Source organism: Mustela erminea, chromosome 2 (genome assembly GCF_009829155.1).
Source record: "Mustela erminea isolate mMusErm1 chromosome 2, mMusErm1.Pri, whole genome shotgun sequence".
Classification (NCBI taxonomy): Eukaryota; Metazoa; Chordata; class Mammalia; order Carnivora; family Mustelidae; genus Mustela; species Mustela erminea.
In genome coordinates this window covers 27801271-27827904 of record NC_045615.1, presented here as the reverse complement: position 1 = coordinate 27827904, position 26634 = coordinate 27801271, and the positions used below count along the sequence as shown (strand labels likewise).

General features: G+C 38.8%; 2 protein-coding genes across 5 annotated transcripts in view; one reads left to right on the top strand and one right to left on the bottom strand.

The window, feature by feature from the left end:
* The window catches only part of CBR4 (carbonyl reductase 4), a 114224-nt gene that overhangs the window by 13699 nt on the left and 73891 nt on the right, over nucleotides 1-26634 (bottom strand). The window lies entirely within an intron of this gene.
* PALLD (palladin, cytoskeletal associated protein) overlaps nucleotides 1-26634 on the top strand; it is a 412154-nt gene that overhangs the window by 374887 nt on the left and 10633 nt on the right. For 2 of the 3 annotated variants that reach the window (XM_032332581.1, XM_032332583.1), the window contains exons 12-17: nucleotides 7104-7239; nucleotides 10162-10260; nucleotides 11062-11112; nucleotides 12226-12447; nucleotides 16252-16401; nucleotides 24701-24795. In XM_032332581.1, the coding sequence (XP_032188472.1) occupies nucleotides 7104-7239; nucleotides 10162-10260; nucleotides 11062-11112; nucleotides 12226-12447; nucleotides 16252-16401; nucleotides 24701-24795 (753 nt within the window). The remainder of the gene's footprint in view (nucleotides 1-7103; nucleotides 7240-10161; nucleotides 10261-11061; nucleotides 11113-12225; nucleotides 12448-16251; nucleotides 16402-24700; nucleotides 24796-26634) is intronic. The other variant, XM_032332582.1, reaches the window with a different exon arrangement.

Sequence of the window (26634 nt, the reverse complement as noted above, 5' to 3'; positions counted from 1 at the left end):
AGATTGATTACATATGACTTATAAGTAGAAATAGTGTTTTTGCCTGCCTTGTTTTATCAAAATCTTAACTATAAATGTCAGTTACCTCAGTTTTCTTAATCAGTGGCATACTAGTTGTTTTATTCTGTTTGTATGTTTAACATTGTCCTCATTTTAATCCGGAAAAAGGTAGGCTGGTCATGCACTAAGGTTTTAAATAGTCCACGAAGATAAGGTTCTATTTCTCCTGTGTCTACGGAGCAGAGGTCAGACAGGGAACAAAGGCCATGAATGCCAGGGATCCACCACAAGGTCAAGAAGGCCAATGATAGTGAGCTATACTCAGACTCACAGCAACACTATTTGGTTGTTGGTTGATGGCAGTGTGGGGAACTTCTGCCCATCCAGTTCCTCCAGTGCCTTTCTTCAGACAGCTGCATTCTTCCCCAAGGTGACCGGGGTCACTAGCAGCTTCTTAAAGCTTTTGACAGTCACAAATGTGAACTTGACTAAATCTTTCAGATGGGAGCAGTGAGGAGAGAACATGCCTTAGAAAGAAGCCTGTTTGCAAGTTGATAAAATTCATGTATCCTGCTCGCCTCACAATGGCTGATAGTTAGGTTTACGGCTTCCACTGCTGTCACCCCGTTCCTCTACACGGTAGATCTCCTATGAGGTGGTGGGAATCCGGAGGATTTGGGAATGCCCCCTAGGAAGAGCACAGCAGTTGTGTCTCTGATGGTCTCTGAGCAGCTGTACCAAGTCTCCAGGTGAATCAGATCAGAGCTATCTCTGAAAACCAGACTGGCACTGGCTGGCACTGTAGTTTTTGTCCACCTTCACATTCTTAGAATCTGTTCTCATAAGGGAGTGCCAGGAAGCCACAGTGCTACAATGTTTCATACTCTTAATTGTCTCTCTTGTATAAGTAGGCCTTTGGTTTGAAATGTTATCCCATGTTTGTCAAAAGGAAAAGCATGTGTCAATAAGAGCTTTTATATGGATGTTTTCGTGAGAGCTTGTACTCTGTAGGCATTCGGCTCTTTACATGATCTCATTGTCCCACTCTTTCTCCCCGATTTATAAGAAACAGGTAGGTGGGGACACTGTCATCACTGCGCATTCAAGGTGAGAGTGCCAAGAGGTGAAGGGATTTCCCAGGGTTCTGGAATAAGCCTGAGCAAAGACAGAGTCCTGTGACTTAGCCTGGGTGTATTGCCCAGGTTGATCGCAGATAAATCTGATGTCTGCTATTTCTTGATCAAAGAAAACAGCTGCAGACCAACAAAAGAGAAACCCCTAAGTCTTAAGGAAAAGTTTATAAAGATTTATTTGTACTTTAGGCAGTTTCTCAAGTCAAGACAGTAGTTAGATAGTAACTAACAGGAAAGACAAAAGCAGCATTGGACTCTGCAGACATTATCTCATTATTCCTGACTTTCTCCCATCTTGCAGGAAATAAGTAGGCGGGGGGGGGGGGGGGGGGGGGGGGGCTTTGTCATTTCCTATCAGAGGCCGAGGCCTGAAGGGGTTGGGGGCTTCCCTAGGGTCTTGTTACTGGGTTCACTAGTATCTTAGAAGATCACCCAGAACGTTGCATCCAATCCCAGGCAAGTATTTCCTGGCAAATTAGCAAATGAGATCTCATGGGTGGCTATGACTGATGATGATTCTGTTGAAATGTCTGCCCCTGGAACAGATCAGAATCAGACATCCTCATCTTGGATGGCTCTGTACCAAGTAGTGGTAGAGTACACACATGTGTGTAAGTTTATTCTTTAGAGAAGCCAAAAGATAATGTGAGGAGAACTTAATATATTTACAAAGGCATCTATTTTCCTTAAGGTATAAGCTCAGGTTACCCACTTATACTCTAACAGCTTTGGTTTCATAATAAAATTCAGTTAGAAAAAATAGAATTGATATACAAAAACTCAGTTTGTGTATCTTGGGCTCTTTTATATATTAATTCACACATTACATTCTTGAATATGAGGGATTCCTAAATGCCAGCATGTTAATGATTCTGCTTACTATGAAATTTTGTGGACTTTAGTCACTGTTAGAGATCAGTGAATATGAGAAGAGAGTAAGAGGACTTTCAGTAATTAGAAAAGTTCTTTGGCTGCTAGATAGGTACATTACCTCTTAAATCAGTGTTGTACTCTGGAGATCTAAGTTTCTGGAATACACTGACAGAACTAACCTAGAATATATATCAATGGCAGGATGCTTTCAAGATTATTCAGTAGCTAAGCAAAAAAGAAAGAAAGAAAGAAAGAAAACCTCTTAGGATTTGGTGGTGGTGGCATCTGGAAGATTTTACCTTCCATATGCGTGTGTATATGTTTAAGATGTTTTTACCCACCAACCACATGAATATTATTTTAAAATGGTAAGTGACTTACTGTTGAAACTAGAGTAAACAGATCAGTAATTTTTTTTTTTTTTTGCAGAGTTGGGCTGAACTGTATATATACTGAAGTATTTATATTCAGTGTGGTAGGCTTGTATGAATTGTTTACTGGTTAAGATCTGCTTCTGAGTATGGGTTTTTGTGAAGAGTTCTGGTTTTAGTCACAGTTTACTTTGAGTAAGCATTTAAGCATTTTTAGTTTTAATTGTACAAACCATCATGAAAGGAGATCATCTCTTTGTCATCAAGTATTTTTAAAATTTCCTAATGAGTTGTTGCTCTTCATTTATCAAAAGTGGTCCCATTTGGGAGAACTAGCCACAGCGATTTTACTTTAAATTCTAACAAAGAATTCGTTTTAGAGGAGAACAAACTCAGTTGCTAAAACTTTGCCTCAAAAACTCACAACTATTTTTCTTTTCTGTTGCCTCTACCACAAAAGAATACTCCACTTTGGTTTCTACTAGAACATTATATACTAACTCTTAGCTCTGTGCTCAGTTTTAACACAGTTGAAGTGTTTTCTGAATTATGTTAACCCAAATGAGATACTCTCTGAAAAAAAGAAAAGGTTCCATATTAAAATAAGGCTAAGAAGTACTGTATCCGGTACCTCTTTTCTCAGGGTTCACAATGCCCCGGCGACCCTGCCAGGCCCATTCAGACCTGTGACCTTTGCATCGCCTCACTGTCCCTCTAGGTCTTCACACTGTCACTTGGGCCTCAGCGGTAACATCACCTTCTCAGACCCGTGACTGACTGCATTGTGGAATCCAGTGACCCACTCACACTCCGTCCCTTCCTAGCACTTGACACCTTCCTGCTGGGTCCTTCCTCCCACCCTTTTACTTCCTGACTCTGCCAGCCCCATCTTAGAATATAATTTTTCTCAATACAGTCACTTAGTTTTGTTAACATTGTATTCTGAGCACCTAGAACAGAGTTGAACATGAGAAGCCAATCAATAAAGGTTATTTGCACCTTTTTGGAAACCAGTCAAGAGTTCTTGGTATCTTTTTAAACTCCTTTCCCTTTTTCATTCTGTTCCCCTCAGCCAGTTTCGTCTCCCTGACTGACTTCCATACTGGGCAGTTTCCGTTGGCCTCTCCAGAGCCACCCTTAGTTTGTCTGCCAGGCACTGATCCACGTGCCTAATATGTAATTAGCTAGTGTCATTTTCCTACTAATCCTTTGAGATAATATGTTCTTAATACCTACGTTTTACACTTTACAGAGGAGGAAACTGAGGCATGTAGCCATTAGTAAATAGCCAAACCACAGTGTTTGAGGCATTAAAAAACAAGACAGTCTCCCTTCTACCCCTTTATTCCTGCTGAGTCTGAATTCCTTCTCTCCCTATCTCTACTCATCTGCATCCTTATCATCTTTCAGGATTCCCTATTTCAGAGAGTCTTCAGCAGTCACGCTAGCCAGAACTCCCTTCAACTTTTTTTTTTTCAAGATTTTATTTATTTATTTGACAGAGAGAGATCACAAGTAGGCAGAGAGGCAGACAGAGAGAGAGAGGAGGAAGCAGGCTCCCCGCAGAGCAGAGAGCCCGATGCGGGACTCGATCCCAGGACCCTGAGACCATGACCTGAGCCGAAGGCAGCGGCTTAACCCACTGAGCCACCCAGGAGCCCTCTCTTCAACTTTTTAAACTCCCATTGCACCTAGAATTACTAAGACATAGTTTGTTCCTTCGTTTATTCTCCAACTTTATTCTCAACCCCTCTGAGATCAAAGACCACCTTGTAGGATTTGATCTTCTCCTTGTTATATAGAATGCTTTTTAGACTATAGTGATAACGCTTTTGTTGTATTATTTTCACTTTTATGCAGAGAATTTCTACCGCACAGAATTCCAAGATGTCATCAGGTGACACAGTCACTTATCTTACAAATCAACTATGCAGTTACAGGCTTAACAGAATTTGTATTGATGTATTTGCCTAGCATTGTACCTTAGTATATACTCAGTAAGTAGTTGTGCAGTGACTGTTAGACATTTAAAAATCTTTCAACTGATTGATCTGATTTCCATGTTAATTGTTCAGAACGAAGAAAATATGTACACCTTAAATTCTGTGAGTAAGAGAAAATCAGGTCTTTAAAATAGCAGGAAATAGAGATGAAGTAAATGCTCCTCTAATGCTTGTGATCTTTCTGTGTTTGGGGAATCCCCTTGTTAAAAGAAATATAGAATGACCAGGGTTTTTTTGAAGGTCAAAGAGTAATTTTAATTGTACTCTTTGAAACAATAAAATGTTGGGTGGCAGGAACCCAAACCAAGGTGAGTGGCTTCTCTATGAATTGTCCCAGAGCAGTCATTCTTAAGTTCCTTAAAGAGTCAAGTATACTGAGAAATGCTTTTTAAACCACGGGACTTGTTCTGTCATGAATAGACAGGTGTTTACTTGTTCAAGAGGACGTGTGGCTGTCTTTAAAAAAAAAAAAACGGTTCTCTCTTTCTATTGTTTAGATGATCTGTTCTGGCCTTGAGAGCCGCCCTTTGCCCTTTCTTATTTGTGCAGAGAACACGGCTCTCAGTGTATCCTGCCTGCAGAGATACACTGAAGCTTCTGTCTCAATGGCTGCTCGTTATCACACAGCTGTGCAACTCGTCTATGTTGTCAAGCTTAAAGTAGTAATAGGAACCCGTGTGTTCCCAATATATTTAACACAGAGCTGGCTTTCATTTTATCTTTCAGGTGACTTCAGAATACACCTCTTCTAAGTTCACAGAGGTTAAGGCTTTAGTCAAAAGCAGCACAGAAATTTATTTCCAAAACTGTGTAATTTGTATGTGTTCTGAGCCTGACTTTTTTACATGTGGTTTGATTATAGATGGCTTTAGGACAATTTTTCTTGCCCAGGAGGGGAAGGCAGAGAGAGGTCAGAAGTGAAAATAGAGGGGTGCCTAGGTGGCTTAGTCCACTGAGCATCTGCCTTTGGCTCAGTTCATGATCCCAGCCGGGGTCCTAGAATCACCCTGAGTTGGGCTCCCTGCTCAGCAGGGAGTCTGCTTCTCCCTCTGCCTTTGCCCCTCCCCTCTACCCTTCCCACCCCTCCTCCTCCACCCTCAAATAAATAAATAAAATATTTTTCTTAAAGATTTTATTTAGGTGTGCCTGGGTGGCTCAGTCAGCTAAGCAACTGCCTTCGGCTCAGGTCATGATTGTGGAGTCCTGGGATCAAGTCCTACTTCGGGCTCCCTGCTTAGCGGGGAGTCTGCTTCTCCCTCTCCTCTGCCCCTTTCCCCCTCCTTTGCTGTCTCTCTCTCTTTCTCCAAAATCTCTAAATATTTTATTTATTTATTTGAGAGAGAGAGCATGAGAGGGGAGAGGTCAGAGGGAGAAGTAGACTCCCTGCGGAGCAGGGAGCCCAGTGCCGGGCTCAGTCCCAGGTCTCTGGGATCATGACCTGAGCTGGAGGCAGATGTTCAACCAACTGAGTCACCTAGGTGCCCCAGTACATAAAATCTTTGGCGGGGGAGGGAACAAGAAGTGAAGATGGCCAGTACATCCATTCATTTACTCCATTAACGTTATTTTCAGGTCTGCTATTTGACAAGCATTTTGATTAACCAGAGGCAGGGTGCGAAGAAACAATTAAAAAGATATTAATAAAGTTTGATAAGTGCTATGAAGAAAACAAACACGGTACAATAAGTAATGGGTAGACTTGGCCAGGGTCCTCCTTTCCAAGGGGACAATACACTGAAACCTGCAGGCTGAGGACATTGTCCTGAGAGAGTAAGGGCCAGAAGTGCCAGGCTCACAGAATGCACATTTTTGTTGAAGGATTGTATGGTTCCAAAAATTGAGGTTGTAAGTCATGATTCCTATGGCTTTTAGTGGACATGTGTCACAGCTTCACCACCCAACTCTTAAAAATCAAGATCAACTTCCAGGCAGTACAATACAACCAAGTCTGACCTGGTTTTTCATATTCAAACACAGGATATCACAATATTTTCTTTAATACCAGTGTTTAACACCCTCCATTTGAACTTCAAAGCAAATGACTAGAAGAGGAGGAACCTGGAAACACTATCAGGATATTTTCTGCAGTTCATAACAGAAGACTCAACTACCAGGAGATCAAATGCACCTGGTTTATTGATTTACATAACAAGTGTGGGGTCAGGTAGCTCCACCAGTAGGTCACCTGTGTCCCAAAAACATAATGAGGGCTCCAGGGTCTCTTGTCTTTTCAAGCTGTCATCATCAGCATGTTGCAGGTTCTCCCCTTGATCTCAGTGTGGATGTAGCAGTGTGGGGCATCACATTTTAACACTGTGGGAGCCAGTGAAAGAAGAGGGGCACTTCTTCCTGTGTGTTGCTTTTTAGAGATGAGACATTTTTCACTAGAGCACCTCACCCTTTCCAACTTCCATTTCCCCAGGCTCAGTGGCCAGGCTCCATCCCCTGCCTCTGGCCACACCAACCACTGTCCACAGGACTGTGACCATTGGACATAGGTCAGTCACGCCCGAATTTGGGGAGGCGGTCACCTTCTCTAAGCACACTGGAGGATGAACCCCCACAAAATCAGGGGAAGTTCTGCAAAGAACCGGGGGAATGGACAGGAGCAGCACAGGCCTCAGGACTCTCCGGTATTACTAATGAGAGCAAAGTGCTCCTCGGTCACAGGATGCCCATGTGCCTGACAAGTGACCCTAGTGCCTTGTGCTTTTGTCCTGCAGGGGATTTCCAAAGAAGGCCAACAGAACTGCTAGAATAGCTTCTGATGAGGAGATTCAAGGCACAAAGGATGCTGTCATTCAAGACCTGGAACGAAAACTTCGCTTCAAGGAGGACCTCCTGAACAATGGCCAGCCGGTACGCAGAGATGGATTTGGGGCCTGAACTTGGAACAGTAGCTACCCACACCAGAGAGCTCTTCCTTCACTTTGGTTCTTGCGGTTTGGCCGCAAAATTGATTTCATTTACCCTAAATCTCAATGTTCTTCTTAGCGTTGTGGCCTGAGTCTGGGGAAAAGGAGAAAGGGGGAAGGCTTCCCTCGACTTGGCCCCCACTCTTTCCTGCCATTCACGAAAACCATTCTTGGGGTGAAGTTGGCAAGTTGCAGATAAAGAGGAAGGGCTGATTTTAAGGTGGGGACTAAAACAAATGAGGAACTGCAGCATTACAAAGAAACAGGAACAAATCTGGGCTGGGTAGGAGGGGGAAGGTGTGCTCTGGAATGATCTCTATCTACCAAAAGGAGAATGTGGATTCTATGACATGTACGCCTTCTACACAAAGGCTGTCTTTACTGAGGAAATGACCCCTGAAGTCCAGTACTGTTCTAGTAGACCATTACTAGATACTGATTTGGTAATCTGAAAGAGTAACGCTTGTTTCACAGTATTGTTCTGCTATCTGTACGGTAGATCTGGTAAACAATATATGTATGTAAGATGCTTTTGCCATTGGACTTCAATATTTCCTCATCAGTTGTTTCTTGTTTTTTACTGACCCATCCTCTTATCACATCTGAGTATTTTTAAGGGGACAGGAAGAACAAGTCTCGTAAATAAGGTTTTCCAGGTGAAGGAAAGGAGCCTTGTGTGGCTTTATTTTGGAATTATCACCAGAAAAATTTGTCTGGCTCTTAAGCAGAAGAAGAAAAGGGCCTCTTTGTGAAAAAGCTCTCTCTCAGATACCTTTTTCAGAGTCAAAAGCTCTCTGTGTTAAGTATGTTTTCTAGGAATTTTAATTCTCACACATTGATAAATAAAAATGTGAGAACAAAACTTGTTTGATTGGAAAGGTGAAGGGGAGAGGAAGGGTGCTGAATGCTGCTTTTAATTATTAGGGCATCCTAATCTGAGTTCAGGAAGATTAAAATTCTAATGAGATCTTGTGTTGGTCATTCATTTCATTGAGAATAGAAGATTTTCACAAAGGGAAACTATTTTCTCCCTGAAACAAGTAATTGCATGTGTAAATGTGCATACTCTGGACGTTTTCCCTGGCTCTGTCAACTAAAGCCTTTGAAAGATTAAAACAAATACTTATGGGAACTTACTCAAGCCAGGTAAAGGCATTTCTCCAGTTTTTTGGGTCTCTGTTAAATATTCCTTATGGACTAAGAATCTCTTGCTCAAAGAGACTTAAGACATCTATAAGCTGTTATATTATACTACGTATATTATATGTATATCTATCTGTTTAGGAGTGAATGATGTTCACAATGAGTTCCATAGATTACCACGTTGAGAGTTTAAAAGGACAACTTTTTCCTAGTGCTGCATATTAGTCTATTCTTATTTTTGGCTTCCATAGACAGGGCTTGGATATCAACATGGCCTAGTGGTTTAGAAACAAAATTGAAGTAAATTTGGCTTTTAGTGGTAGCAGGTGCATTCTGGCAGAGGACTAGGTATCAAACTGGTATTTCTGCTTATGAGGGAAAGAGAGGAAATTACTCCAGTCCTACCTCTGATGTTCATACAGTTCTCCATGAAAACATGGAGAAGTCTTTTTAAGAGAGCAGGTATTTAAAACTCTTTTTGAAAATTGAATTCAGTGATTCTTTAAACGATGTGAGAAAATTAATTTAAATAGTAACATACTTGGACTGAGACAGTCCATGCACCAAAACACATACCTCTACTCCGTCTTATCCTCCACCCCTTCTTTAGTAAATGAAATTATATGAACTTCAGGACTATTTGTCATTTGGCATGGACTTGTTTCACTTCCCGGTTTCAGCTGGGACTAGAACCAGCAATTACTGGAAACTGTAAATTTATTCAACATATTTTCCTGATTAGAGAGTTTCCAATAGAATTTGCATCTATGTTCAGAAGTTTGGAACTTTACTGAAATAACTTCTGTATTTTTTTAAGATCCTGCCTTACTAATTATTCTCTATTTTGAATCGAACACTTGTTTATGGGACAGAAGGTCTCTGAAAGTTCTTCTCAGACCTGTAATTCTAAGGCATTTTAGAACCAAAACTCAAAGGCAGGAAACAGCCCAACAGACAGAACAAAAACGTTGGCATTTCTTTTGTGTAAGAATGGCCCAGCAAATATATTTTGGCCAAATCTAGAGTACTGGCTGCTAGATGCAAAAACATTACCACTTTGTTTGCCTGATGGGCAAGCAGTCTTCCTCCGAGCAGAATCTTGAATTATGGATACCAGCTTTGGCAAGTATCTTTCACAGTCCTTTTGCTGATTCAGCCATGTGCAATCCTTCTTTGGGGACTACTATATTTGCCAACATTCACCTGCTACACAGCAGCCGAGGAGGTGAGAATCCCAAACAGAGGGGACCCTCACTGCCAGCTAGTCTAAAACTTCCCTTATCAGAGGCTTGGAGCAGATATGCCATCTCGAAGACTATTGGGATGGCAATAAAAATAACATTTCCTTTAAAAAATATTTTGCTATTTGAGTATCTTTTTTCTCTATATGCATCCTTAAGGATTAGCATATGACAGGTATTTTCTTTGTGGTTTCTGCTTTGTTTGGTTATTATATTCACCTTAGATTTGTGCTGTATCAGTTGGTGGCTCTCAAGAGTAGTTACCCCACCTCCCAACACAGGATTAAGCCACTAAGACTGGAAGGGGAGGTGAGAGAACAACTGAACAACTGAATGAAACATTCCTTTTATATACAGGTGTCTGAAGGTTGAGAGGAAATAGTTACAGAAAACATCAAAACTCATTTTTTTAAATTCCTTATGAGGCAGTATGTAATTGTGAATTTTCTAATTTTGTATTTTCTGTGACTTGCTTTGTTTAGAGGTTAACATATGAAGAGAGAATGGCTCGTCGATTACTAGGTGCTGACAGTGCAACTGTTTTTAATATTCAGGAGCCAGAAGAGGAAGCGGCTAATCAGGTACTGAGTTCCTCTGGACTAATTAGAAAAGTAATAATTATTCTCACCCCTCTCCCCATCCTCTTTATAGACACTATTCTTAGGATCAATTCTGTGAGAATCAGAGGGCAAGTCAAAGAAAAGCAGTATTAATATCACCAATCACTCTCAGAGCTGATATTTATTGAATACATAGCATGTGCCAGACAGGTGTGTGAAGTGACTGGTAAGAGTTATTTCAGTCAGTGATACCTGTCCTTTTATCTTCTTTATTGGTCAAGTTTTTTCTCCTTTCAAGTATCTTTCTGTTTTTCCCGTCCTGTGTTTTAATGCAAAACAGTTGCTGGGGAGAAACATATTTTTATTGAAACTGTGTGAAATAGGTAGTGAATTATTTCCAATTATATTCTTAACATCTAGTCAAAATAAAATATGTGTATAGAAAAAATGATGTCTTTATTTTCCCTTACATATACAGTTAGACATCACTAATCAGCAGAAAACCTGAATCACTATTTTTGTTCCCCGGCTATGCTCAAGAAAAAGTCCCATCATCAATTTGATGTAAACCTGTTTTATAATCTCCACTGCTTCTGCTTGGAGTTTCCAGATGTAGTCTCAAGATTAAAGAAAGCATTTTAAAACAAGTTTAAAGGATCAAGTAAACTCTCATAGACGTTGAAAAATAGATCTGCCTTCAATATCTGAAGACTTTTCTGCATTAAATATTGCTACCACAAAAATCTCTTAAAGAAAACTAGAAATCTTGCTAGATTCTTATTTCTGTTATTAGTCTTCACTTCTTTTTTTCTACCATTACAGGACATTGGGTCTCCTCATGCTTCTGTAGGGAGTCCTCTGGATGGTCAAAAGGTTAAGCTTTTCACCTTTCTTCCCCTTCCGGTCTTTCACTGTATCTGTTTTCTTGTGTTCTTCCTTACCTGTGTATCTGTCTTTACTGTCATATATTAATTACAAATAGCATGACCAGTATCTATTTTTATTTAATATCAGATGAACAGAATTACCGCACTACTGTGCTTTTTATCATATATTACAAACTTGAATTTGATTCTGTCACTAGTGAATGCTCTGAACTGTAAATCATTAAAAGTTTCTCATTTGTTATACCTTTCTGGGGGAAAATATGCTAATTCTTAAACTGATTGATAGTAATTAAAACAAAAAACTCCTATATTTTTTGCAGTTTTATTCATACTATTTTATTTCTTCCCTCAAGACAATAGTTTTTTTAAAGGTGGGGCAGCTTTTTTATGAGAAAACCTAGCTAAAGAGAGTATTTTGTAATGAGCTGCCTTGTTTTCATTGTGCTTTGTAAGCAAGAGAACTGTAGGATCCCCCTTAATTGCCAAGGGATGTTGATGGCTACTCTGCTTTTGCCTTTTTAATCAAAATTTTGACTGAACTGTCAATTCTTTCTTTCAAAGAGCGTGGAGAGTAGTTCCTACTAGCTGCAAAGCCGAAGGAGGAGTTCAGAGGCTATGTGACTGAAAATTGTTAGGAGTGAAGAAAAAAAAAATGCCATTTTTCCATTATCTGCTTGATAAAATGCTCTATAACCCTGCAGCCACTAGCCACATGCACTGTCACCCTGCACAGCTTTCACGTACAGAAAGAAATCAGTGTTCCACCATGTTTTTATTTCTATGAACAGTTTAGGAACACAGAGCTGTTGCCTTTTTCTTTCTCCACAACCCCACAAGAAAAAAGAGAAAAATTCATCTTCATAGTTTTTTGGGGGAAGAGGAGGATAAGACCTGAAGACAATTTGAAATATCATATATACTTACTTCCAGATGTTTTTGTTTTATATGGAATTGAGTTGGACTCAGACTTGTTTTTAAGTCTCTGGTAAAAAGATCACTGTCTTATGCGTGCCTCATTGGAGAGGAGAATAAGACTCCTGAGACACGTGGGGCCACAAGGGACTGAGGTTGCTAACGTGACCTTTTTTGCCTGATATAGGAATACAAAGTCTCCAGCTGTGAACAGAGACTCATCAGTGAGATCGAGTACAGGCTAGAAAGGTCTCCTGTGGATGAATCAGGTGATGACATTCAATATGGGGACGTACCTGTGGAAAATGCAGTGGCACCATTCTTTGAAATGAAGCTGAAACATTACAAGATCTTTGAGGGAATGCCTGTAACTTTCACATGCAGGGTGACTGGGAATCCAAAGCCAAAGGTAAGCTGAAAACATGGCTTTTTAAGAGTCCTGTTTTCTGTGGAAGTTTAGCTTCCAAAATGCAGAGTGGATAACAGAAGGAAGAGATACAGACTACCTTTCTCAGTACCCGTGATGTAAAATGTGTGAAGTACTGTTAAGTTCAGGGCCTTCCTCGGGAGGCATTAGAAACCAAAAAGAGTAGAAGGGTAGAGTTTGGGTTTGAAGACTAGAATAGGAGAATAACAATTAAATAATCGACAAGGAGCTTTTCATACACCTACATCATCTACTCATGTGATGTTATCAATGTCTCTCCCAAATTGCAGGTGACTGAACTGAGCTCAGTGAGGTTTAATTAACTTGTCCAAGGTCAGGGAGCTGGTGAGCTGCCAGGCTTGAACACGAACCCCATGCTGTGTACCATACAGAGAAGCAGTCCTTACCATGGATTATAAAAACTTCAGATCTTTAAGCTAGGAAACCAAAGCTTCCTATATTTACAAAGGGCTAGAGGCCAGAATACTGTTGAGAAATGATATTCAAAGGAACTTTTGAAAATTCAGGAGGACTAGACTGACCTAGATGGGAGCCCTCTTCCTACAGACACATGGAAACGGCTGGATAAAGAGTTGCCCAGTCTTTAAAGGGAGGCGAGAATAACTGCTCACTAGTCCAGAAAGCAATAAGCAGAATTACATTTTTCCCTATAACTTGGGAGAAAAGAAGAAAAAAGGTGCCCGTGAGAAAGAGAAACTCCACATTCACACTTTCACATGATAGGAAGCCAAAAGCTGCAAAATTAATGTGAAATTTAGTCCAGGATGTTTAAAATCCTTGTTTCTGGCAGAAGCAAGCAAAAACTGCCTCAGAGAACAATCACAATTGGGGGCATATCAAACTTTTGTAGGGTAAGAGGAAGAAGAAATTCACAGTAAAAACTTATAAACCATATTTTAAAAACAATGATAAAAAGAATCAATAGCAAAAGAAACAAAGGGGCCTCTGGGTGGCTCCGTCGTTAAGCCTCTGCCTTCAGCTCAGGTCATGATCCCAGGGTCCTGGAATCAAGTCTGGCATTGGGCTCCCTGTTCAGCAGGGTGTCTGCTTCTCTCTCTGCCCTTCATCCCGTTCGTGCTCTCTCTCTCTCTTTTTCTCTTTCTCTCTCTAATAAAAAGTTTTTAAAAAATAAAAAATCAATGAAAGAAATAGAAACTTTAATGAAGAAAAAACCAGGACAGTACCAAAGACCAGGCCAATTTATAAAATAAGCATATAGAAATGAAAAATACACTCAGTGAAATTAAGAAGCTTAACAGTGGTGTCAGAGACAAAGAGTAAAGAAAATAGCCTTAAATTTTCAAATGCATATCTACCTTCTAAGATGAGACTTTTATAATAAGATGTTATTAAAAAAAACCTTTATTCTTGGCATAATTTGGATAACTGCTGTGTATTCACAAACATATCAAATTCATGTACTAAAAATAAGTGTGCAGCTTATGAATGAAACTCAACAAGAAATTGCACATTAAGCTTCCAAAATCTTCACAAAGATCCCTTGTTATTTTTAAGTCTTACTCAAGGCTTAAGGTCATTAATTAAGTTCTAAGATCACTAATTCTTGTTTTAAAGAACACTGTGTTCACCTGAAAGATGAGCTGTTGTGTTTAACATAACTTTGCTTTTTCTAGTAGGAATTTAAATGTTTCACAGCTTTACAAGGCTTAATTTTTTAGGGATTTTCATTGTTAGATTGTCTTCTTTCACTTCTTCCTTCTTCTCCTTCCTCCCTTTTGTCCTCACTGTGGTTCTTTTTCTTCCCTCCCTGGTTTACTGAAGAACCATTTCTTCTGCACATGGTATATAAATTACATTAGGCCTAGTAAGGTATGGGATAGTCATCATAGTTTTAAAAAAAATACATCCTTTTTTTTTTTTTTTTTGGCTTATGTTTAAAAAAAAAAATGTATTCTGCTTCTGACATGCTTGTTTCAAATGGGGACATGAGAAGATTGAAAGGAATTTCTAATTCACCCTCTTTTCTTCTCCTGTACCCTCCTCTTCCCTCTCCATTAGCAGGCTTGATAAAATTATTGGGACTGTTAGTTAATTCTCATTGGAAAGTTGTATTCCAATATAATGGAGGTGAGAAGTATGATTAAAGGGAAGAAACAAGTCTGAAGAACTGGCGTGGTGGCAAGAATGCAAAAGGAAGAAACTATACTAATCACAGCTTCTTTGTTCCATCAGAAAACATAAAACCACCAAGAAGAGAATGATAATTATGAAATATCATGCTTACTCTAATTTAATTTTTAGAACTGAGGATTATGAGACTAGTTGATGATCCATTCTTAGGTTCTGGAGATTAATAATACAATCTATAAATTTAGAGCTAATAGAAGAATAGGAGTTGGAAAATTTTCAGCAGTCAGATCCCAATTATTCATGCGTTTATTTCTAGCCATTCCCTTCTTAGAAATACAAGTTTCAAAGAGGTTTTTCAGATTCAGAGGCTTTCATATAGAGTGGAATTTGAATGCCGGTTGTGGTCTCAATTTGCATATGGATTTACATTAAGGAAGAAGTTCATTTTATTTTTTTAAAGATTGTATTTGTTTATTTGACAGAGGGGCTGAGAGGGAACGCAGCAGGGGGAGTGGGAGAGAGCCTCCAGGCTGAGCAGGGAGTCTTATGTGGGGGCTCAATCCCAGGACTCTGAGATCATAACCTGAGCGGAAGGCAGACGCTTGCCCACTGAGGCACCCAAAGAAGTTCATTTTAAAAACTGAAGGTTCTAAAGTAGGTTTCTTCTCTTAGGAATGCATTAGGAATGCTTTAGGTTGCCAGGAACAACAGCTGACAACAAAGAACTTGTTGCCGGCTTTAGAAAAGGGGATTTGTTTAGTTCCCAAACCGAAAAGTCTGGAGGGGGGTTGATGCAGGCATTAGTTCAGCATCTCAGTCATGTGAGGGCCCCTGGCACTGTGATTCATCATTATGGCCCCATGTCTCAGCTGTCAAAAATAATCACTAAATCATGAGGGATCCGTGGACCAGTGGTTTTATTTAAAGATGAGGGAAGGTAGGAGGACCTATGAAAGAGGTTTTATGACCATTTTAAAATGTGTTACTTAGTCCAGATTTATTTTTACTTTATTCTTCACATTTAATTTTCTATCAAACCAAGTTAAAATATTATTGAAAATTATTGTAAGTGTAAATACTGCTATGTTTTCTTTAACATAGTGGGGAGAGAGGACAAACTTTCAGTCTCTGAGCATGTGCTCCTTGGTCCAGCATTAAAGCAGTAGAGCTCCAGCCACCACCAACCCCTAACTGTTGCTCCTTCCTCACTGCCATTTTGTCTAACACAATTCAGGGGAATGGTTGGGCTGGGGTCTTCTTAACTTTGCTTTACAAGTAACGCATTTTACTTCAGTGCATTTCATTCAGTACATGTGAAAATAGAACCAAAAAGAAAAATGCCTATAGAGCCACTCCAGAACTAACTACTGTCCACGTTCAACATAGATCCCTTCATAAAAATAATATTTAAAAAATATGGACTAATACATGAATACCTACTTATATGCATATTTTTAAAATAAATATATAGTTTTTTATTAACTTAAAATAGAATTAAACCTGTATGTTGCCTACTTTTTTCACTCAAAAATCAATTTCCTATTCAGATGTTCTGTTTAACATTTTAACATGAAAATGCTGATCAGCTCTGCAGGCCACACAGTATTTACCAGTCCCCCAGCTACAGTGGTACTACACACATTCTTAATTTTTCATCACTGTTTCCTTTCACAGATCTATTGGTTTAAAGATGGAAAGCAGATCTCTCCAAAGAATGATCACTACACCATTCAAAGAGATCTTGATGGGACCTGCTCTCTCCACACCACAGCCTCCACCCTAGATGACGATGGGAATTACACAATAATGGCTGCAAACCCTCAGGTAAAGATTGGGGTATAGGTCTGGCTTCAGTTCTATGCATAGCCACTACAGGCATATATTTGGAGAAAGGAACTGTTTAATTCAAAGGTAGAATCATATTTCTTTGACTTGAAACTATCTCGCCAAATTCTATATCCATTTTGGTTTTGGAGGATAGAAATTTCTTTCATTAGTATTTATAACATCAGGTGTTTTTCACATGACTACTTGCAGTACAGATGTGTTTTCTTCCTAATCTTACTCAGGGCCTAAAAGGTACACTTCTTACACCGGTGGTGGGGTTGCAGTGGTGGACGTAACGAAGTCCTGAGATAGAAAATAAGCCAGAAAACACATATATAAAAAATATCATTTCAGATAGGATTAAGTTCCATAGGAAAAAAAAAGGGGAGGAGAAAAGAACAGTGAGTAGCATACATAAATAGGCCATAGTAAAAAAAATCTTTAAAAGGTAAAATATTTTAAAAATATAGAGAGAGTTACTTAATCCAATGGAATTTAAGTATATAAGTGTAGACAAATTATAATTTTGATAGCATCTGTGTATGGCATTCAGGATTAAGTTTCCATCCAAATGTTTTCTCTTTATTTGCCCTTTGATTTAGCACCAAAAAAGCAGCTGACTACCTAGAATTTAATAGGCAGCTACTGAGGTAGCAGGTTTCCAAGTCAAGCCTACAAGTTCTTTTTTGAATGTCAGGTATGTTTTAGGCACTGTGCTGGGTAGGGATGCAAAGATGATGAAGAAGGGATTTGGTACCTTCAGAGCTCAGTGTATGACAGGATAATTTTACAAAGTCAGCAAAAGTCAAGTAAATAGCACACTAAAAAAAAAAAAGCTAAAATTAACAATTTTATTATATAATGAAGATTGTCCAGTCATGCTTTTAAAATCTCTGACCTATATATATCACTCCATATTTCATTATTTCTTTTGAAGGAAACAGGAAGTGTTAGAAAATGATACAGATAATTTCAGCAAAGCTTACATTAAAAGGCTGTGCAATATTTATCCTAATATTACATTGTCACATAAACATCTATTTCTGCAATAATACTGAGATCAGAATGAAATTCTAATTATCCACAAATCAGGTTGTCATAGAGCACACCAATCTCTTCACTGTCAACAGTTTCCATATTAAATGTGTACTTTCTTGAGGTTCTAACTTTTCAATCACTGAATATATGACCGTCACCTTGAAAAATAGTCAAAAGCATAACTTTTACTAAAAGTTACATTGTAATACTTGTGTTCATGGTTGGAGGATTTGAGGGAAAAGAAGTGGAACTTGCTTTTTTCTTTCTTATTGTATTTTCAGTATATATCCTTGACTATTACTAACAAAATTTCAATTTTCAGTTTTCTGCCTACTAAAATAAAGTGGAGAACTCAACAAAATTCAAAATTCTTTTTCAAATTTTTTCTTCATGCTAGGTCCTTTATTCCCCTTTCCCCTAGAAAGTTTGTAATATATTACAAGAGATCAAATTCACTGTATTCCTTAAGCACTTGCCAATCCTGGTCCTGATGTTAATTTTGAGGCATTTTTCCTTGTGAATGTTTTAACCTGTTATGGAGTCAGTGGTTTTCTAGAACAAAGAACATAAATGTAAGATTACAGTTTTAAGTCTGCTTCTAGTCTTCTTCAAATTATACTAATGTAGATGTACATGTGGAAAAGTTCTAAACAGGGAGGGACTCCACTGGCCATGAGCAGAGTTGGCGACTGCTTGCCAGCCCCTGAGCATTGAAACTATTGACAGGTTATGTATGATGAAGTCATTAGATGAAGTTCCCGTTTTGGAAAACAGAAGATGGGGAAGGGAAAGAAAGAAAAAGAATGAAATGACACAACAAAGGCCAGAAATGCAGAACAGTACTGGTGCTAATGAAAAGCCTAAGTGTACACGTGTAGTTCAGGGGTTAAGAAAATGAACTTCGGCATCAGACAGATCTGAGTTGAATTTCTACCTCTGCCACTCACCACCCACGTGACCTTTAGCAAGTCACCTAACCTCTCTGTGCCTCTTTCCCCTTCTATGAAATGAGAATAATCATATGGAATCAAATAATGCATTTGGTTTACCTGACATGTAATATGCTTTCAGTAAAAGCTCATTACTGTCATTTAATTCAGAGACTCTAATAACCCTGTCTTAAAGCAGCAGCCCTAATAGTGGGCAGAAGCCTGTGGAATCAGGATGCAAAGGATGGTTCTATTTCTAGATATTCCAGTCCTACTGTTAGAGTAAGCAAGTCAGTTCAGGATGGAGCTTCTACCCAACATGTTGCTGGTGTGTGGTCTTCTGACCTCCTGGCTTTTCCTTCTGATCACCCCCACGGGTAAGGAGTTAGTTAGGCAGCAGACGTGGCTGTGCCACAACCGCCCCAGCTGTGGGCTTAGGTGGAGGGTGAGCTGGAGAGAGGCCACACCCAAAGCACAGCTGACCGGAGCCACACAGGAAGCTGGGAAGTTGCTTTGCTCCCAGCACACCCAGGGCCAAGGAAGGCCCAAAAGACAGCTGTCAGTGCCCTCATTCCAGTCCCTGGAGTTCTGCTGCTTTACCAAATCCCAGGATATGTCCCAAAGTTAACCCTTTCTCATTCTTGGCCTCTACCCTTGGAAGAGAAGACAAAGAAATGAAAAGTGGACCAGTTTATATCAGGTAGCCAGGCCCTTCTCACAGAATATGATTTCAACAAACAGTAATATGACTGCTTTGGGTCTGTCAGAGGTCACAGAAACCAAAGCAATGCCAAAACCTAGAATCCCAACTGTCTCTCAAGGTTAGCTGATCCAGCCAGTATTCTAATTGAAGAGGGTAAAACTACATCATGTCTCCTTTTCTACCTAAATGAGCAAAGGCAGGCATTGGAGGGGAAACTTGTGAAGAGAATCTGAGGAAGTCCTAAAAGTGGGCATGCAGACCTCAGATGGAAATTGCTGCGAAAGAATTTTTATATTTATGGTACTTGGTATTAATCACTATTCCAAGTTTCAGCATGTTGCCTGGTTGATCTTAGTTTCACGAACAGAACTCCTGCTCTCTCCTGGCATCTTCAGTAGCAGGTATATGCAGATATGCCAGACGGAGGTTTTGTGGGCTGTCACCTAAAAACTGGAACAGACTACACTACCCATTAGAAAATTAAGAGGTATTTAAACCATGACAGACTGACCTTTTTTTTTTTAACCTAATACTTGATGTAAGTTATCATTTGTGGCTTCCAGGAATACCATAATAGAAATGTTTAACAGTTTTAAACTCTGTGTTACTGGATATTAAACAATTCTTGTAATTTGTGAATTAAAACATGATTTGAGGGGCACCTGGATGGCTCAGGTCATGATCTCAGGGTCCTGGGATGGGGCTCTGCATCTGGCTTCCCGCTCAGCGGGGAATCTGCTTGTCCCTCTGTCCCTCCCTCCTCACTCATGCTCACTCATGCCCAGTGACCCTCTCTTTCTCACACTCATAAATCTTTAAAAAAAAAAATGATTTAAAGAAGCATGATGTAAAAGTCAAAGCTGAATTTTTTAGGATACATTAATCCTCAAAGTGTAACATACAGTCAAAAAAAAAAAAACAAAAAACTTGAGTCCCTGGTTCTTGATGCCCTTTGGTTACCTTAAACTTTTTTCACATTTTAAATGTATTTGGTTTGAAAGGGAGACAACTCCATCTATTTTTCCTGGTACACTGTAATGTACATGATGTGAAATGACCAAGGGAGAGAGGAAAAGGCTGGAGTGGAAAAATGAGTTCAGTAATGAAACACAGACGGCAGAGCTTTCCTGAGCAGTGGAAAGTAATTACAGAGAGCAGCCAAGAGAAAGGGTGAGAACCAAGGAAAGAGAGAATACCAGAGTTCAGCAGAATATTTTATAGAATATTTTTCCACCTGGGTTCATCTTTTGGGAATAAGAAACACATTAGATATTGCTGACTGCATCCAAATTCGACTTGGGATGGAACACACAGCTCTAAACATGCACTGGCCACCGTGTGTCACACTCAGTGTGTGCTGTGAGGGCAGTTCCTGAGGGACCAAAGCAGTCACATAGCTGAGTGAAATAATGAGTGATTATGCAGCACTCCACCACACAGAATGCCAAAATGAGGATCACAAATGTAGGTTTAGACTCTGATCCTATCTTGAAGACACAACTAAATCTAAACATGAATGTTTTACTTTGTTTTGTTGTGTTGCTAAGTTACTCTGTGCTGCACTTGGAGTTTGGAAGGGCGGTTTTGCAACTTGATGTTTCCTCAAGTTGCATTATGTATACAAGTGGCAAACTTTTATAAAGACCTGTGTGCCACAGTTAAATTTCATAAGCTAGGAAATATAAATGTTATTTCCATATTATATAAATAATTGGCCTTGCATGAAGCATAAATAATCTTTACAAGCTGGATGTTTAAAACATAATTCTTCACTTTAAGAATTCAAACTTATTACTTGTTCTATGGCTTTAAACTCTGTGGATTTGTTTGGAATAGAAAAGTAACACACAGCTGAATTAAATTTAAGAAGTGGGTTTGCTTGTGTTTTGTTGTAGCATTAGGAGGTTTTCTGGCTCATTTCAAACTTCAAACATTCACTTCCATTCTTCCTTCACGTGTTAATAATACAGTAGATTGAAATGAGAAAGTTAAAAGCAAAGGCAACAGCACTAATGTGCATCAGAGCCTAGTCACAACGATTACTAGGATTAATTGGCACATTAGCATGATTAAAATTTTGTATGACCGTCATAGGACGTCCAGACTTAAAAATCTGAACTTTAAGTTGTGTGTATCTTTTCAAAAGTGTTTCATTGAATTCTGGGGGTCCCCCCCCAATAAAAAATCAAAATTATACAACTTGCTAGTTTAGAAAGCTTTCTAAATGCTCCTGGTCATTTACTGGTTAGTAATGTATATTTAGCCAATATCACTATATTATCAAACAAATAGTTCTGCCTCCCGAAGATCATGCCTTTCCCTTTTATGCTTAGAAGTGAAACGTTTAGGAGTTAAAAAGGTAACAAACAGTGACATATTCCTTTTTCTTAAATTTGCGTAAAGATATTCTGTGGCAGTATTTGTGTATGTGGTTCTAGGCAGCAGCAGTAAAAATGAAAACATTGTAGAAATGTGTAATCTTTGAAGAGCAGTATGCCAATCCCTTTGACCCTGTTTTTTGGAGATTTATCTAAACTAAGCAGAGTCTAATGGTTAGAGTCGAGGAGGACCTTTTCTCCTACGCGTCAATTGCAGCTACTACATAAGGAACATAGTGAATATACCAGGGTGCCTGACATCTTTCAAGCAAAAGCATACATTTTTCCTTTGGAGTAAATGATATCCTAATACCAAAAGAGAGAAAGAAAGAAAACCCCACTGCATATGAAAAAAAAATTGTTTTTAAAACAAGTCTAAGGGATGTTTCATGTGCATCTGGTTGTTACTATAATTATGTTGATATTCAGAGCTATTATAACATTTTGAATGTTTACTATGTGCAAAACACAAGACTAAATATTTTACACCTATTAACTCATTTAATCTTCATAAGAACCCATGCAAGATTGATTAACTATATGGTCCTATTTTATAGATAAGGAAACTCACTTACGAGGTTAAATTACCTGCCTAATGTCACTCAGTTAAAAGCGACGGACCTGGTTTAAACACCTAGACTGACTCTAGAGCTAAGGAGGGTCATCAAAGGTAATTAGGGCTCATCCCAGCGTTAAGACCATTGAGAGGCAGGGGAGACAGTCATTAAAAGAGGCATTTGAAGGAATCAAAAAAGGAGTTAAGAGCATACTCAGGCAAGGTTAACTACTTGGGTGAAATTTACTGGAGTAAATCTGACACCAACCAAGGTGTCAGGACCCCTAAAAATTATCTTGTGCATATCTGTGCACACATGTCCAGTAAAACCATACCCATAATGAGTAGTGATAATTTATATCATCAAGATCTATTTGATATTGGGAAGATAAAGACCATCTTAGGTTGTATCATTGAAACTTGACAACATCTGTGTGAGACAGATACAGTGCCCTGGTTTTTACAGAAGAAGAAACAAAGGCTTCAACAAATTTGGTTATTTGCCCCCAAAGTCTTAGGGAAGTCAAAACTCAAGTCCAGATTAGAGAAAAATTTTATATCTGCTTCCCCAAATTCAAGGTTAAAGGCGGAATTTAACTTACATCTTTTTCTAACCACAGAAATGATTAGTTGATGTTAACTTCCCTCGTGGATCTTCTGGGTTTTAAACCACAAGAAAAAATTTCCAAATTATATAAATCTATTTTAATCTATCTAGATTATTTAATCTATCTAGATTAAAATGATTTTCTTAAGTAGCAAAGCAAATAGTAAGGAAGCCATATCCCATATCACTAGAATTTTGAAGCTATTTGTGTGAAACAAAACATAAGATTCCCCTGTCTTTAGCCCCCAAAAGACTCATGGATCTTACATGTTCACTTGTTAAAGCAGCTGCCATGATGCATCAGTTGGGTAATTTAACAGGGGTCTCCCAAGCAAGTCATGTCTAGATTTTTTTGTAGCAGGCATTTAGACAGGCTAGATGAAATTAATTTCCAGATTTCAGGCTAGCTTAGGGGGACTTCCAAGTGTTGCCAAGAGCTTAGCATGAGAGAATATACATCATGTGGCCTGAACTTTAGATAGAACAAATCTAAATTAGAAATATTCCCCCTCATAATGGTATACTTTGTGTGTCCTTGGAAATTTCAAGAGAGGCAGTGTAAAATATGACCTCAATAGCAAATACTGTGATACTAGAGGAGGTTACATATTTAATGGGATAAGACTACTTCAGTTTTGTTTCCTTACGACCTCCTCTTTCTATTCGACAGTTCCCAATTCTCCTGTCTGTGTTACAGCACTATGTGTCTTTGCCTTTTTGGAGTGGTTAAGGCCCCTTTTCGGAGTGGTTAAGGCCCCAAAGAAGTCCAGGCCAGGGGGAGACTGTACAGCCCTCCCAACTGGATTCCTGCCCTCCACCAAATGCTGCTATGGGGTTTCTCTGTGTCCCCTCCACCACCGTGCTCCCTGACCCCAGTTCACGCTCAGGTGGAACTCAGCAGTTCCTCAAAACATACAGAACAGTTGTGCTTCTGCTACTTGTCTATACTGGAAACTTGGCAAAATGAGAGTTATTGGTAAATTTAGACTATAAGTACACCTGAGGGCAGCTCATCTACTGTGAGCTAGAAATCCCTAAGTCTAACCATTAATAAACTGCTTCTCAGTTTTCCTCTCTTGCTGTTCCCTCTGGCCATCATCAGAATTTAGACATACAACTGCTCACATCCTCCTGGGATTTAAGAGGAGAAAATCATCTATTTTGCTGCTTTCCTAGTAATTGGGGGAAAAAATAAAAGAAGGGGCTAAAACAAAATGCCAGAGTAACAATGATGATTTATTCATATCATCTGAGTCCTCTATTACTTTTGTCTATCCTAGGACAGCGTTTATATCAGTTTTCAATTTAAGAGATAAAACCTGAGAGATAAAATATAGCTTTTCCTTAGAAAGGCCCACATCATATGACCCACATATTTTAAATACCTCATTACTTCTGGTTTTTAAATCATGACTACGCTCATGTCATAGGAACATGGTAACCTGTAGTCATTTACTCTCCTTGTTGTCCTCATGCGTACATCTCATGTAATGTTCATTTCATCATGCTTGCGTCTCTTTTAATACATGGTTTTTAGAAGGAATACTACTAACATTTAATATAATAACAATATATGTTAGTATATTTAATATGTATGTATTACAAAAGATATGTCAGAAAACTAAAATCATCTCGTTTGATTTCAGAATTAGCTACAACCAATAGGTATTTGACCATGATAATGGAATTACTGCAAGACAATTAATGTCCTTCTGCTATGTTTTATAATTCACCTTTATGTGTTAGGGAGACCGCAGCAGATTATAACTAATTCAGTAAGGACTGTCATTTTAAATACCATTCTAGATAGAATAGGAAAGTTTTTTTTTAATGGTTCAAAGAAAGATCTAGTCACCCAGTTCTTTAAATGGAGTTTACTGATGAGTTTACTGATGAGTATGGAGTTTACTGATGAGTTTAATTCAGGGAAAGTACATTTCTGAGAGGGACTGGTGTCATTACTAATATGGCACATCGGTTTGTTAAGAACTGATGTCTTGTAGAGAACAGGACAGTAAACATGGTGCGTAGTGGTTAGCTGTTTTGCATGGCAAGTCATGTCTTTTCCTGCTGTCTCTCTGCCAGGGCCGCATCAGTTGTACTGGACGCCTAATGGTACAGGCCGTCAACCAAAGAGGTCGCAGCCCCCGCTCTCCCTCAGGCCATCCTCATGTCAGAAGGTATGTCACACATTCCTTCCTGTAGGTGTTCCTGCTATTTTTTGTTATTACTACAGATTCAACACTATTAGAATCATGGTGTATGACCACAAAACAGTGAACACAGAAGACAGAAGAATGCGAATATGGTCTTAAGGTGTACACACTGCCTGGGTCCTTGATTATTCTGCTCCGTCCTGATTCAGAAAAGGGAAAGAAACCAAGAGTTGGTAAGGTCACTGGGCCCAGCTAGATATACTATCACTAATGTGTTACATAGGACCCAGTTTGTATATGAAGAAATCAAAGCTCAGCACCTTTAAATGGCAGGCACCTGAACATGAAAATACTAGTAAATGGTACACAAACATTCAAAACCAAACTTCTCCAGCCAGCAGCTGTCTAGCCATGACAAATTACTGCCACTAGATTTCTTAAAATCTGCTAATTTGCTAATGTTCACTTTTCAGTCACTTAGTTCAAAACAGTTTAGATGATAATTTTGTAGCTAAGAAGTTCCCTATTTTAAATGCCCAGTAAGTACTTGCTAACAATAGAGTGTGCTTTCTATTCCGAATTGCCCTGAGCTTATGCAAGGATGCTGACAGAATAATACTGGGCAGGGACGAGAAAAGGGTATCGCTTCCTAGTAACATATTTGCACTTAAGAAACTATGGGAAGTCACCTTGTCTGTCGTCTTGGGCCCTGTTTAGATATTTTACAGAGCCCGTTTCAGTAGCCCTGACTGTAAACTGCAGGCCACAGATGCTAAGTTAGGCTCACAGAAGGTCAGCCAGAAACACTGAGGAAGCACCAAGCCAGTGCTCTGTCTGCACCTCACGTGACTGGACACACAGCCCTTTGTGCAGCACTTTGGAAGATAGTTCTGATACCTAAACGCATGGGGGCTTAATACTCTAACTTGTTTGTTCACAAGAACCAAGGATTGTGTGTATGGCCATAAACATAACGTGTTTAGTAGCAGATCCATTCTCTTGCATTGTTTTCTTCTGCCTTTCTTGTGTCTTTAAGGTTTTCCATGTGTCAGTGTCTCCTAGAAAAGCATTCTGCTCAGAAATTAGATCTGTACTTGAACAGTAACCTATATAATTGGTATTATAGTTGGTATATAATTGGTATATAGTTGGTAATATTAGCCTGTTACACTGATCTTTCATTTGTTCTACTCTGACTTTTTCTAGTTAAATGTTTTTACACTTCTCTTCTAGTGATTAGTGACAGAATTTATGTTCGCTATCTTGTTCCTTCCTTACATCTTCCCTGCAATTACTTTAGAATGGTGTTGCTCTGAAAGGTGCATCTAGCAACATATTCAAAAGCAAGAGAGATGCACAAAATCTGGGAGATCTGCACAATTTTATTTTAAAGATAAAAACTATATAATTTGTTTTCTTGGTTTATATGAAAGGAATTTTTATTAGAAAGATGAAATTTTTACAAAATAATAAATTTTAATTTCCTAAAAATTTCAAATCACGGTGGAAAGTCATACTTTTTGTTGGAAAAGATTTGGTAATAAATGAGCAACAGCTGCTGCTATTTCTCATACAGCTTTCAAAAATACTTATTTAAGAAAAAAATAGGTAAATCTAGAGTATTTCATTTTTTCCCATCTCTTTTATGATTTATATTAGCTTTAAGGATTAGGATAGAATTATTTAAGTTCTCCAAATAGCAGACTATTAATTTAATAATTAAACTTTCAAGTAAAACAAGATTTTGCTGGCTTTTCTGACTTTATGTGTGAACTTTAGGAGTAGAAATCAGATAAAGAAATTGTATTATTACTCTATGTATTATTAAAATTATCAAGAACCTGATAATAATAACTTCTGTCT